At 49.0% G+C, this 12,951-nt stretch overlaps 1 protein-coding gene across 1 annotated transcript in view; it reads right to left on the bottom strand.

Moving 5' to 3' along the window:
* VAV1 (vav guanine nucleotide exchange factor 1) overlaps window positions 1–9,619 on the bottom strand; it is a 61,303-nt gene extending 51,684 nt beyond the window's left edge. Inside the window, exon 1 of the mRNA XM_070464834.1 lies at window positions 9,352–9,619. Coding sequence (XP_070320935.1) covers window positions 9,352–9,555 — 204 coding nt within the window. The 5' untranslated portion in view covers window positions 9,556–9,619. The remainder of the gene's footprint in view (window positions 1–9,351) is intronic.
* Window positions 9,620–12,951: the final 3,332 nt, after the last annotated feature.

Below are 12,951 nucleotides of genomic sequence, written 5' to 3' on the forward strand. Positions count from 1 at the left end.
AGTCAGTTGGCATGTCATCTCCTCCAGGAAGCCTACCCTGATTGTTTCTGGGACTTCCCTTCTCTCTGCTCCCATAATGCCCTGAGTGCCACCCACCCATCACTGAGTGTGTTACTGTCATAACTGCTTACTTCCTCATCTCTTTCCATGAGCTGCAATATGGTGTGTGGCTCATTCATTGTGGGACTCTCCATCACCCAGTGAGTAGAACTAGTACAAAGAAATGTCTCTGAGGTGGGTGGCAGTCTCATCACCATTATTATTTTTGCTATTATTGCTCTTATTATCAGCTTCATTTGCCCCATTTTATGGACGAGAAAACCAAACATGAGAAAGCCGAGGCAACTGCTTGAAGTCATGTAGCCTGGAACTAGTAAAGGCAGGATGATCTCAGGTAATTCATTCTCAATCACCGGTTACCAAATACCACCAACTAGTCATAAGCACTCAACAAACACCTACTAAATCAGAGATGGATCAGCAAACTCTGTAAAGAGGCAGACAGTAATTTGGGTTTTTTTTGGCTTTGCAGGTTATAGAGTCTTTGTCTTAGGTCTCAGAGACAGAGCAGCCACAAACAATGTAACAACAAGTGGGCAAGACTTTGTATCAGTTAAACTCTGCTTACAAAAAGAGGCAGATCTCTGACGGTTTACAGGGTGCTGACCCCTGTACTGAATGACTGAATGAATGAATATCTGATCAATGTTTTACTGAGTGGGGCTTCCCCGGTGGCTCAGTGGTAAAGAATCTGCCTGCCAATGCAGGAGATGAGAATTCTATCCCTGGATTACGAAGATCCCCTGGAGAAGGAAATGGCAACCCACTCCAGTATTCTTTGCCTGGGAAATCCCATGGACAGAGGAGCCTGGCAGGTTATATAGTCCATGGGGTCATAAATCAGTTGGACACGACTCAGCAACTAAACACCAACAACAATTTTATTAAGCACCTACTATGCTTTGAGTGCTGTCCTAGGAACTGAGGACACAATGTGAACCAAACAGACAAAAAGCTTTCCCCTGATATTCTAATGGGGGGAAGCAGATAATAACCAAATAAGCTAAAAAACTATGGTAAGTCTGGGGCTCCCCTGGTGATCCAATGGTTAAGAATCTGCCTCCTAACACAGGGGTCACTAGTGTGATCCCTCGTCCAGGAAGATCCTACATGCCTCAGGGCAACTAATCCCCTGCCCCACAACTACCGAGCCCATGGTGCCCTAGGTTAGCCCATGCACCACAGCGCATGCCACAACTAAGACTCAACACAGCCAAATAAGTAAATAATTTTTTAAAATTAAAAAAAAAAAATCAATGGTAAGTCAGCAAGTGCTAAGTACTACTTTGTTGTTGTTTAGTCACTGAGTCATGCCCAACTCTTTTGTAACCACAAGGACTATAGCCTGCCAAGCTCCTCTGTCCATAGGATTCTCTAGGTAAGAATACTGGAGTGGGTTGCCATTTCCTCCTCCAGGGGATTTTCCCAACCCAGGGATCGAGCTCGCATCTCCTGCATTGGCAGGCAGATTCTTCTACCATTGAGCCACTTGAGAAGACCCACTAAGTATTACAGAGGAAAATTTAAAAAGGGAAGCGAATGGAAGGTGTTGTGGGTGTGGTGGTGGCAGACGGCAGGGGATGCAATTTCATATAAAGAAACCAGCAGAAATCTCTCTGATAAGAAACCTTCAGGAGATAAGAGAACAACCAGGGTATAAATCTGAGGGGAAGAGTGATTTGTGGAGAAAGACAGCAAGTGCAAAGGCCCTGGGGCTGAATTGTACCTGGTGAGTTCTAAGAACAGTGAGGGGGCCCATGTGGCTGCAGGCTGTAGGGTGAGGGAGGAGATGAGAGCTGAGAGGCAGGCAGAGACCAAATGCATAGGCTCTCATGGATCATGCTGACAATTTTGCCTTTTGCTCCAAGGGGATCTATGCATGGCAGGGCTGAGAGCAACGGAAGGGCTAGGGGTTCCCAGCATCCTCCATGAAGTCCTGAAGGGTGACATTTCCTGGTACTAGGCCCAGAGAGGAAGTCAGTGAACAGAACAGAATGGAATGGGAAAGAAGGCACAGCACCAAATATTGACTCTCTCAGGCGTCCATCCTCACCAGCCCTAATGGGCATGTTTAGATGAGGTCTTCCACCCAAGCCAACCCACTGGGCTGAGATTTCCTTGTAACCAGGCCCCACTCTGTCCCCAGCTGAATCCTTCCCCATGGCTCTGGTCCATGTCCTCCTACTTCCTCATCTCACAGAGGTTTCCTCAAAGCCAGCCCCCTCCAAAGCTACATCGCTGAAGTCAGCTAGACATCACCCAGGGGTCCTCTGTCACTGCCTTCTCTATATCCACCCAACCCATTTCCTTGTCCTTCCTGGCACAGAGCTAAACTACATTCCCAGCCTGTCTTGCAGTTGGATGGGACCACAAAACCAAGTTCTGGCCAACAGAACAAAGATGGAAGGGATGGTGCCACTTCTGGGTCTGGTCCATGAAAACCTCCCAGGGTTTCCCTCCCCATCACTCCCTCCTTGCCTTCTGACTCCAAGGGCATCAGGGAGGGTGGGGCCATGAGGCAGAAGGAGCCCAGGTCCTGTAGGGACTTTGTAAAGAATGGCTGGGCTTCCCTGGTACCTCAGTGGTAAAGAATCCACCTGCCAATGCAGAAGACATGGGTTCGAGCTCTAGTCCAGGAAGATCCCACATGCCTTGAAGCAACGAAGCTGGTACGCCACAACTACTGAGCCTGTGTTCTAGAGCCTGAGGACCACAACTACGGAGCGTGCAAGCCCCGGAGCTTGAGCTTCCAGCAACAGAGGCCACAGCAATGAGAAGCCCTCGCACCACAACTAGAGAGTAGCCCCTGCTTACCGAAACCAGAGAAAAAGCCTGCCCAGAAACTAAGACTTAGTACAGCCAAAAAATAAAGAAATAAATAAAAGAAATATATATATACAAAGAAGGAATATTTTCGTAATCCCCCAGTTGACCCAAACCAGATTGTGATATAAGCCAGAAGGAAATTCTTTCAATTCACTGAAGAAATACAGTTCATTACAGCAACTAACATTTTGCACCCTTACCTATACCACATCCTACAGGCAAGCTCTGCTCAGCTGCTGCAAAGTCACTTCAGTCGTGTCCGACTCTGTGCGACCCGGTGGATGGCAGCCCACCAGGCTCCCTGGTCCCTGGGATGCTCCAGGCAAGAACACTGGAGTGGGTCGCCATTTCCTTCTCCAATGCATGAAAGTGAAAAGTGAAAGTGAAGTCGCCCAGTCGTCTCTGACTCTTAGTGACCCCATGGACTGCAGCCCACCAGGCTCCTCTGGCCATGGGATTTTCCAGACATGAGTACTGGAGGGGGGTGCCATTGCCTTCTCTGCTGAAATCAAATTAGCAAAAAGAATGACTCCCATTAATTTACATGCTATATGTCAATCATATGTCAATCACCATGATGAGAATTTAGCCTACATTATCATGCTGAATCTTCACACAACCCTAAGATAAAAATGCTGCCCACACCCCCATTTTGTAGATAAGGCTCAGATGAAGTCATTTTTTTCTCCAAGATCACAAGGCTACTAAGTACCTGACTTGAAATTCAGAACAGCTCAATATACAAAGAGTTCCTAAAAATCAATTAAGGGGGGGGGCAATAGTCTTAGAAGGGAAAAACATGAGCAAATGATATGAACAAATATTAGTTTGCAGAAAGAAAACAAAAATAACTCTGATAAGAAAGGATGCTCAGTCTCAGACTAAGAGAAATGTAAACTAAGTCACAATGAGCTTTGTTTATCGCCCAAGTTGGCAAGACTCCAAAAGCTTAACAACTGTTGGCAAGGCAATGAAGAAACCAGCATTCTCACTGTTAGAGGTAACGTAATTGGAACAATGCATATGGGAACAACCCCATACAGAAAACAATTTGGCAAGATCTACCAAAAACACAGACTCACCTGCTTTGAGCCAAGAAACCGTTCTGAGAATTCATCCCATGGATATACTTGCTGATGTATCTGGCAGCAATAACAGCATTTATATATAACTAGATACTTTTCTATGTTCTTGACAGTAACTCATTTATCCTTCACAACAATACTTTCACATAAGGACTTATTATCTCCATTTTAGAGATGAAATGGAAGCACAGAGAGGTTAAGTAACATGCCCAAGGTCACAGAGTACAAGAGCCGAAAAACAGTTCATGGACAAGATTACTGATCCTAGTGTGTTCAGAACAAAAGCCTCATTCAATACAAGTGCCCAGCAATAGGAGTGATGATAAAATACACCATTACCCAGCTGGGCCATGGAATTGAGTTTAGAGCAAGTTAACAGTAAAGATTCTAAAAGAGAGAGAGGAGGAATTCTGAGGGACTTCCCTGGTGGTCTGGTGGTTAAGAGTCCATGCAGGGGGCATGCATTCAATCCCTGATTGGGGAAGTCCCACGTGTCAACACAGGGCAGCCAAAAAGGAAAGAAAAAAAAGAGTAAGGATCCTGGGGCCAGGCTGCCTGGGTTCAAATCTCTGACTTGGTCGCTTTCAAGCTGGTTACCCTGGGGCGAGGGACTTAACTTCTGTGTCTCAGTTTTCCCAGATGCAGTATGCGGATTAAGTCAGTGTGTAAGAAGTGTTTAAACCAAGGATCAGCTCGCTTTTTCTACAAACATCTAGATAATAAATGTCTTCAGCACCGTAGGCCAGATACGTTCTTCGTCAGTTACTCAAATGTAGAATTGTAGCTGGAAATTGGCCATAGATAATACATAAACAAATGGGCATGGGTGTGTGCCAACAAAGTTTTATTTATAAAACATGCTGTGGTCCAGATTCAGGCCTCTTGTTGCAGTTTGCCAGCCCCTAGTTCAGAAGAATGCCTGGCACATGGTTAGCCCAATATAGGTAGTTTGTTTAGTAAATGGACAATCTAGAATATCCTGCAGTCAATTTTTCACACATGATCTTAGCCAAAAGGCCAAGAAGTGATGCTGTAGTCATTTTTTTTAAAGAATGGGAACACTGTATGAATTGATTTGGAAAGACAACCAAGGTGATGATTAAAGTGATGAAAGCAGGGTATACAGATATTATGTTCTGTCTTTCACAGAAAGAGAGGAGTGTAGTTAATAAGAACCTAAATTTCTATGTGCATAAGAATTCTGTAAGGATATACAGTCAGCTTAAAAAAAGTAGTTACTTACTTGGGTATCTGAGGAAGACGGCCAGAGGTTATATTTTTCTCTGCACAGTTTTTATGTGTTTTGAACTTTGAACGATACACACATATTATTTAACTAAAGAATCAAATATTTTAAAGATTCTACCAGGCTGTCTGTCCCCCAGCACAGGGTTTCTCAAAGTCAGCCCTGTTGACTTTGGGTGCATGCATGTTCAGGCTTGTCCAACTCTTTGAGACCCCATGAGCTGTAGCCCACCAGGCTACTATGTCCATGGAGTTTTCCAGGCAAGAATTCTGGAGTAGGTTGCCATTTCCTCCTCCAGTGGATCTTCCCAACCCAGGGATGGAACCCACATCTCCTGTACTGGCAGGCGGATTCTTTACCACTGCCCCACCTAGGAATCCCACTGTTGACACTGGGGCTGGATAATTCTCTGTTGTATGTGAAATTATCAGATGTTGCGCAGCATCCCAGTCTCTATCCACGGGATAACAGTAGCAGCTCCCAGAAGTGACAACCCAGACTGACCCTGCCAAAGGTCCCCTGCTGGGGAGGCAAAACCATCCCACTTGAGAACCACCACCCTAACCCAAATTCCTACAAGCTATGCTATGTTACCAACCCTCCCATTTTCCCTCCTCTTTCTTAAGAAGATGTTTAGCGAGAGTTTATCGTGGATTTGATCCCTGGGTCGGGAAGATCCCCTGGAGGAGGGCATGGCAACCCACCCCAGTATTCTTTCCTGGAGAATCCCATGGACAGAGAAGCCTGGTGGGTTACAGTCCATGGGGTCACACAGTCAGACCCAACTGAAGCGACTGAGCCCAGCACAGCACGTCAGGTGTCGACACTACACTGAGCAGTACTGAAATGTTACAACAGTCCTCCCCTCAAAGGTGCCATTTTTAGCCACAGTTCACAGATGGGGAAACTGAGGTTCTGAGAGGTGAAACCAGGAAGTGGTGCAGCCGGGATCTGAGCCCAGATCTGGCGCTTCCGAGCCACCACCACCACCTCCAGCATCAGCCCACCCCTCCTGTTCTAACCCTCCTGCCCTCTCCCTTCCCTGCCTCTACTGATGGTGCCAGGATTTATTGGCTGGGGACAGAAACACAGAGAAGTTAAATAACATGCCTAAGGTCACACAGCGGAGGAACTGAAAAAAAAGATTCATCATCTTGGCTCCAGTGACCACTCCCATTCCCAGTATAATCAGCTCCCCAGTCCTGGTAGGATCTTTCCCACAATGACAGTCACATTCATCTCTTCCTCTCCACTTCCTCAGTTTTAAAGTTTCATGTCTGCCACCCAAAATTTGGGCTCCCAAAGACAGCAAAGAGTGTCTGGTCACCTCTGTGGCCATCTGTGATGACATCGTCCTCTCTCTGGGTCTCAGATCTCAGAGGGACCATACAGCATGGAGACCACTTTAATCTGAACTCACCCATGAACTATGTCCACACAGTCAGCCCATTTACTGCCCCGCGGCACAACTATGTGGCCACTGACCTGCTCCCACCTTGGGGCCTTTGCCAGGACCTCTGTTTCCTTAGACTCACCCAGCTCTTCCCTCACTTTGCCCAGGTCTCTGCTCAAATGTCTCCTCGTCAGGGAAGCCTCCCAGACCTCATATGTGAAAGTGCAGCCTCACACTCTCAAGCCCCGCTTTTTCCAGACCACCTACCGCTCCTGACAGTGTATATGTTGCCTTATTTGCCCACTGTCATTGTCTCCCATTAGAACACCAGCTCTCTGACAACAGGGTGTTTTTTTGGAGGGGCAGGGAGTACTTTAGTTATTTATTTTTTATCGTGCTGCACGGCATGTGGGATCTTAGTTCCCTGACCAGGGATCGAACTCATGTCCCCTGCAGTAGAAATGTGGAGTTTTAACCACTGGACCACCAGGGAACTCCTGACAACAGGGGTTTGTGTGTGTCTTTGTCCTACTATCTCAGCACCATGGATGAATGAATGAACGAATATGCTCTTCTCACTCTACCCAGGAAAGAGTGGCACAAAAGCAGAGGAGCTCTCAAGGGGAAATGAGAGAAACTGAGAAGCATTCTAATTCCAGACTCCACACCTTTATTTATGGTATTGTGTGTCCCCCACCCCATCCCACCCCCATCAGGAGCACTCCCTTTTCTCTCTCTGCCCTTCCAGACCTCACTGGCAGTTCATAGCCCTGGCTTAAATCTGTTGATGGACAGGAACTTGCAAACTTAAAGAGGCTGTTCTTGGGGCACCTCCCTTTGGTTTAAAATGACTACCTTTTGGCTTCCCGCGCATGGCCCCACTGTGAACAAGGCAGAGGACTGCACTTTGAAAGGAGATAAAATGCACAGGGCAGGAAGGCCCAGAGCTCCCAAATAGAGAGGACCATGGAACACCCTTGCCCGATGCAGGGTCTGACACAGCTAGGCACCAAAGTCAGAGCAATAAGAAAACTCCTACTCACTCTTCAAAACCCAGCAAACATGTCCCCTCTTGCATTAAGCCCAACTCCCCCAGGCAATGTTTTGCCTTTGCTCCAGCGCCCTCAGCCCAGAATTTTTTTCCCTCTGTCTCAGTCCTGACAACAACAGGGCTAGGGAATGTCTGTCTTCCCCAGCCTGGGAACTCCTTGAGGGCCAGACTGAGACCTGGGTCCTCAGCATTGACCAGCACAGAAAATCAGGATTCATTAGTCCCTGTAGCTGCCTTCCTAGAGGTTAATGGCACACCTCACTGCCCTTTATCAGAAATCAGCCATAGGGAAGAGCAGGCAAGGATGGAAGTTCATCCTTAGGTCTAACCACTTTCCCATTAGCGGCTATTGAAGCCACACTGGGTCTCAACTGCCCACAGGTCAGAGGCCTGACTGATCCGAGGGCTACTTCCTTCTGTGTGGAAACACATGTAGGCATAATTGGGATGTCCTGTGGCCACAACAGCTGGCCAGGGTGGGGGGATCTCTGGGGTTTCCTCATTCTTTCAGGAAGCCTGCCTCTGCTCAGGGAGGGTGACCACCCAGGTGATCTCCCACGCGTGGGCCTGTCACCCAGGAAACACCCCCAGGGACCCCTCCCTGATCACTTGCTGCTCTTCCCCCCATCTGCACGTGGCATCTCAACCCAGAAAAGAGGCAGTGCCCCAGGCCAGCCCCCCATCTATCCCCAGAAAGGGCCCCCCACCACCAGCCCACTGCAACTCCAGACAAGGCTTTCATCCTGGGGTGGGACCTGAGGGCTGGATGGCTAGTGTTGCCTCAGACCCCCAGGGCAGGCAGGGCACCCCCAACCACCAGCCATCAGCAGACATCACTTTTCATCCAGCACTCAAGAGGCCAGAGGGAACCAGAGAAGGTACAACAGAGAGAGAATCCAGTCCAGTGACCTCCCCCACCCAACCGCATTCAAATAGGGATTTGAATATATTTCCTGAACCAGAGAAGTTGAAGTCAAATCCACCACCCCCTGAACCCCAGGGCCCTTGCAGAAATCCCTACAGAGAAAAAGCAGCTATTTCTAGGTTCCCCCCAAACCCCAGGAACCCAGTCTCAGGGCTCTTTGGGACTGGGTCCTGCCTCAATGTACCTCTTGGGATGGGCAGAGCTAGGAAGAGCAGAGTCCCAGACGCACAGTCCCCCCACCCTCCCATGCTGCCCCAGGCCCCGGCAGGAAGCCGAGGGGAAGATGTGAGGGGAAGGAAGGGGCCCAGGGCCCAGGAGGAGGCGACGCATGTGGGGGAAGGAATAGGAGGAGGCCCTTCCCCCATAGCCAGAATCTCAGGGGGTGGCGGGGTCAAGGGAGTCCAAAACCTCAGGTGCCCTATCAGCCACCCAGGAGATTCCGAGGGCCCCCTGCGGACCCCTAGCAAGTCCCTTTTGGGGTCTAGATCTCCAGCGGAGTCAGCCTGAGGTTTTGGAATTGGGTTAACCCCAAGTTTGCCAGTTTTCAACCTAGACGTGGGAATCCATTCCTGTTAACCTTGGGGGGGCACCCCTGAATCTTCAGTGTTAGGACCCCCACATATCCCCCGTGCCAGGCCCAGAGTGGGAGCCAGCCTCCTCTCTTCACTGCTGGCCCAGAGGTGCAGTGCATCACCCTCCTGGGTACCAGCCTGGGGTGCCTCCCGCCACCCACCCTCCGGCAGACCCGCCCGTGGCCCGTCTCACCTGGGACATCTGGGGACGCAGGTTGACTTCCCGCAGGTTGATAGCGTGCGGCAGCAGGTTGTTGAGCAGCTGGCAGAGAAGGACGCCATCCCGGAGGGCCTGCGCCAGCTCGCACACCTGGGCCCCGTCCCAGGTCACACGGTGGCTGGGCGGCAGCACCCGGCACTGGATGAGCCAGTGGGTGCACTGGCGCCACAGCTCCATGGCCGCCGCCTCCCAGGCCGGTCCGCGCACCCTCGCGGCCTCCTCCGCCGCCCGCCCGCCTGCCTCTGCGAACTAGCTACCACTTCCTCTTTTTTGCCTGTAACTGTCGCCCTGAGAGGGGGTGGAAGGGGAGGAGCCGTGGGGTGGGGGCGGGGGGGGGGGGGAAGCACCTGCCGGCCAGACCCAGCCCAGCCCCCTTTCAAGCAGGACCTGGCCTCTCTTTCGCCCACCAGCTAACAGCAGGGCATCTGGGCGTGGGGACAGGGTCATTAGGCGGAGGCCCGCTGCCTTCCTCTGCATGCAACCCAGGAGCGGTACCACCTCAGGAACATACTCAAAATCCACCCTCTTCTCACCCCTCCCTCCTTCACCTCCTTGCTTGGCCAGCCCTGCTCCTTGCTAACCTGGACCAGTCTCCTCCACCTCATCCCCAGGCTCCTGTTCTCACCCACCACATCTGTACCCCCGCCCCATCAGAGGGTGCCTATGAACACCCCAGTCAAGCCACTGTGTCCCACAGCCCCCCTCGTTAGGAGTAAAAGTCCTGCCTGTACACCACAAGGCTCTTTCCTTATCTCTTCCACTCTCTCCTTCATTTGTTCTCTTCCAGTCAAACAGGGCCTTCTCAATGTTCCCCCAACCCACGAGGTCACCCCAAAATCTTGCCCTAGAGTCCTGCCACAGGGCCTTTGCACGTGCTGGCCCTCTGCCTTAGACAGCTCCATGGCCAGCTCCCTCATCTTCCACAAATCTTAGCTCCAGGCCACCTTCTCATGAAATCTTCCCAAACCTCTCCATTTCAAATCACAGTCTTTATTCCCCACCCCATCACACCCTGTCCCACTCCCTCCCCCCACATTAAGCCCTGATTACCAGTATTCTTGCCTGGAGAATTCATAGAGGCTCCTGGTGGGCTACAGTCTATGGATTACAAAGAGCTGGACACGACTGAGTGACTTTCACTCTCCACAACACTACTGTCCCAGAAACCTGATATTTTATTATGCTTACTTTTTTCATTGTGTATTTGGAAATTTGCGCCTATGTTAAAACCACTACCCCCAGCACCTGGCACGTATATGTATGTTCCACAAGTATTTGTTGAATGAATGAATGAATGAATAGTTCAAAGCTCTATTGGCTCTGTCTTTGACATCTATCCCATGGCTCTGGCCACCATCATCTTACAGATGTCCATAATGTCATTCATTCATTTAGCAAATATTTGCAATCCCGAAGAAAGGCCATGCCAAAGAATGCTCAAACTACCACGCAATTACACTCATCTCACATGCTAGTAAAGTAATGCTCAAAATTCTCCAAGCCAGTACGTGAACCGTGATCTTCCAGATGTTCAAGCTGGATTTAGAAAAGGCAGAGGAATCAGAGAGCAAATTGCCAACATCCACTGGATCACTGAAAAAGCAAGAGAGTTCCAGAAAGACATCTACTTCGTTTTTATTGACTACGCCAAAGCCCTTGATTGTGTGGATCACAGAAAACTGTGGAAAAATCTTAAAGAGATGGGAATACCAGACCACCTGATCTGCCTCCTGAGAAATCTGTATGCAGGTGACGAAGTGACAGCTAGAACTGGACATGGAACAACAGACTGGTTCCAAATCAGGAAAGGAGTATGTCAAGTCTGTATATTGTCACCCTGCTTATTTAACTTATATGCAGAGTACATCATGAGAAATGCTGGGCTGGATGAAACACAAGCTGGAATCAAGATTGCCAGGAGAATTATCAATAACCTCAGATATGCAGATGACACCACACTTACGGCAGAAAGCAAAGAGGAACTAAAGAGCCTCTTGATGAAAGTGAAAGAGGAGAGTAAAAAGTTGGCTTAAAACTCAACATTCAGAAAACTAAGATCATGGCATCCGGTCCCATCATTTCATGGGAAATAGATGCAGAAAAAATAAGAACAGTGACAGACTTTATTTTGGGGGGCTCCAAAATCACTGCAGATGATGACTGCGGCCATGAAATTAAAAGACGCTTGCTCCTTGGAAGAAAAGTTGTGACCAACCTAGACAGCATATTAAAAAGCAGAGACATTACTTTGCCAACAAAGATCCGTCTAGTCAAAGCTATGGTTTTTCCAGTTGTTATGTATGGATGTGAGAGTTGGACTAGAAAGAAAGCTGAGTGCAGAAGAATTGATGCCTTTGAACTGTGGTGTTGGAGGAGACTCTTGAGAGTCCCTTGGACTGCAAGGAGATCCAACCAGTCCATCCTAAAGGAGATCAGTCTTGAATATTCATTGGAAGGACTGATGCTGAAGCTGAAGCTCCAATACTTTGGCCACCTGATGCAAAGAACTGACTCATTTGAAAAGACCTTGATGCTGGGAAAGATTGAAGGTGGGAGGAGAAGGGGATGACAGAGGATGAGATGGTTGGATGGCATCACAGACTCTACCGACATGAATTTGAGTAAGCTCCAGTAGTTGGTGAGTGACAGGGAGGCCTGGTGTGCTGCAGTCCATGGGGTAGCTAAGAGTCGGACAAGACTGAGCGACTGAACTGAACTGCTGTCTTGTAGCCTTTATCATTACCTGAAATCATGTGGTCTACGAGATCTCTCTCCCCACCTCCACCACACTAGACTGGGAGTGTTCTCCTCAGCCCCCTCTATTTTACAAGCCCCCACCCCACCCCACCACTCCTGGGATTTTTAAATTATTGTAACCACCAGGGGGCGCTAGAAACCGTCATTGGATATAACCGAGCTGTGCATCAAAACCAGGCTGGTCAAGGAAAAGACACTCCTCAGCCTGTCCTGAGACAGGCTGTCTCTTCCACATTGGCAGGTGGGAAAGCCCAGCCTGGAAATTCCCAGATTTATGATACTACAGACACCAAAACTTTCTTCCCCAGGCATCCGTGACTCTCTATGCGTCAATTTCCTCATCTGTAACATGAGTGACAGTAAACTTCACAGTTTAAAATACGGTAGGGATTAGAGATGGTGGGGCTGCAAAGATCAGAGGAAGACAGGATAGAGCTCCAGGGCTCCAGGCTTGAATCCCACCTCGGCCAATCACAAGTTGAGTCAACCTTGGGCAAACTTAGGCTTAGTTGCCCATGCCTCAGTTTCTGCATCTAGAAAATGGGGTGATGGAAAATAGGACCCATCTCATTGAGAGGTCTATGTAAAAATAGAATTGTGGAGGCAGGGCAAACAAGTATACAGTAAGCACTTAATGAATGTTAGCTGCAGCTACTGCTTTCAGTTCTGTTGCTATTACTAGGCACCCTCAAAAAACTTGGCCAGAGGGTCCTATTTCTGGTTCCAGATCCCCTACACACACATTCCTCACGCTTGTCTCCAGGCAACAGGATGGAAGCCCCTTTCCCCTCCTTCCCTCCACCTAGGAAACCACCT

Source organism: Odocoileus virginianus, chromosome 3 (genome assembly GCF_023699985.2).
Source record: "Odocoileus virginianus isolate 20LAN1187 ecotype Illinois chromosome 3, Ovbor_1.2, whole genome shotgun sequence".
Classification (NCBI taxonomy): Eukaryota; Metazoa; Chordata; class Mammalia; order Artiodactyla; family Cervidae; genus Odocoileus; species Odocoileus virginianus.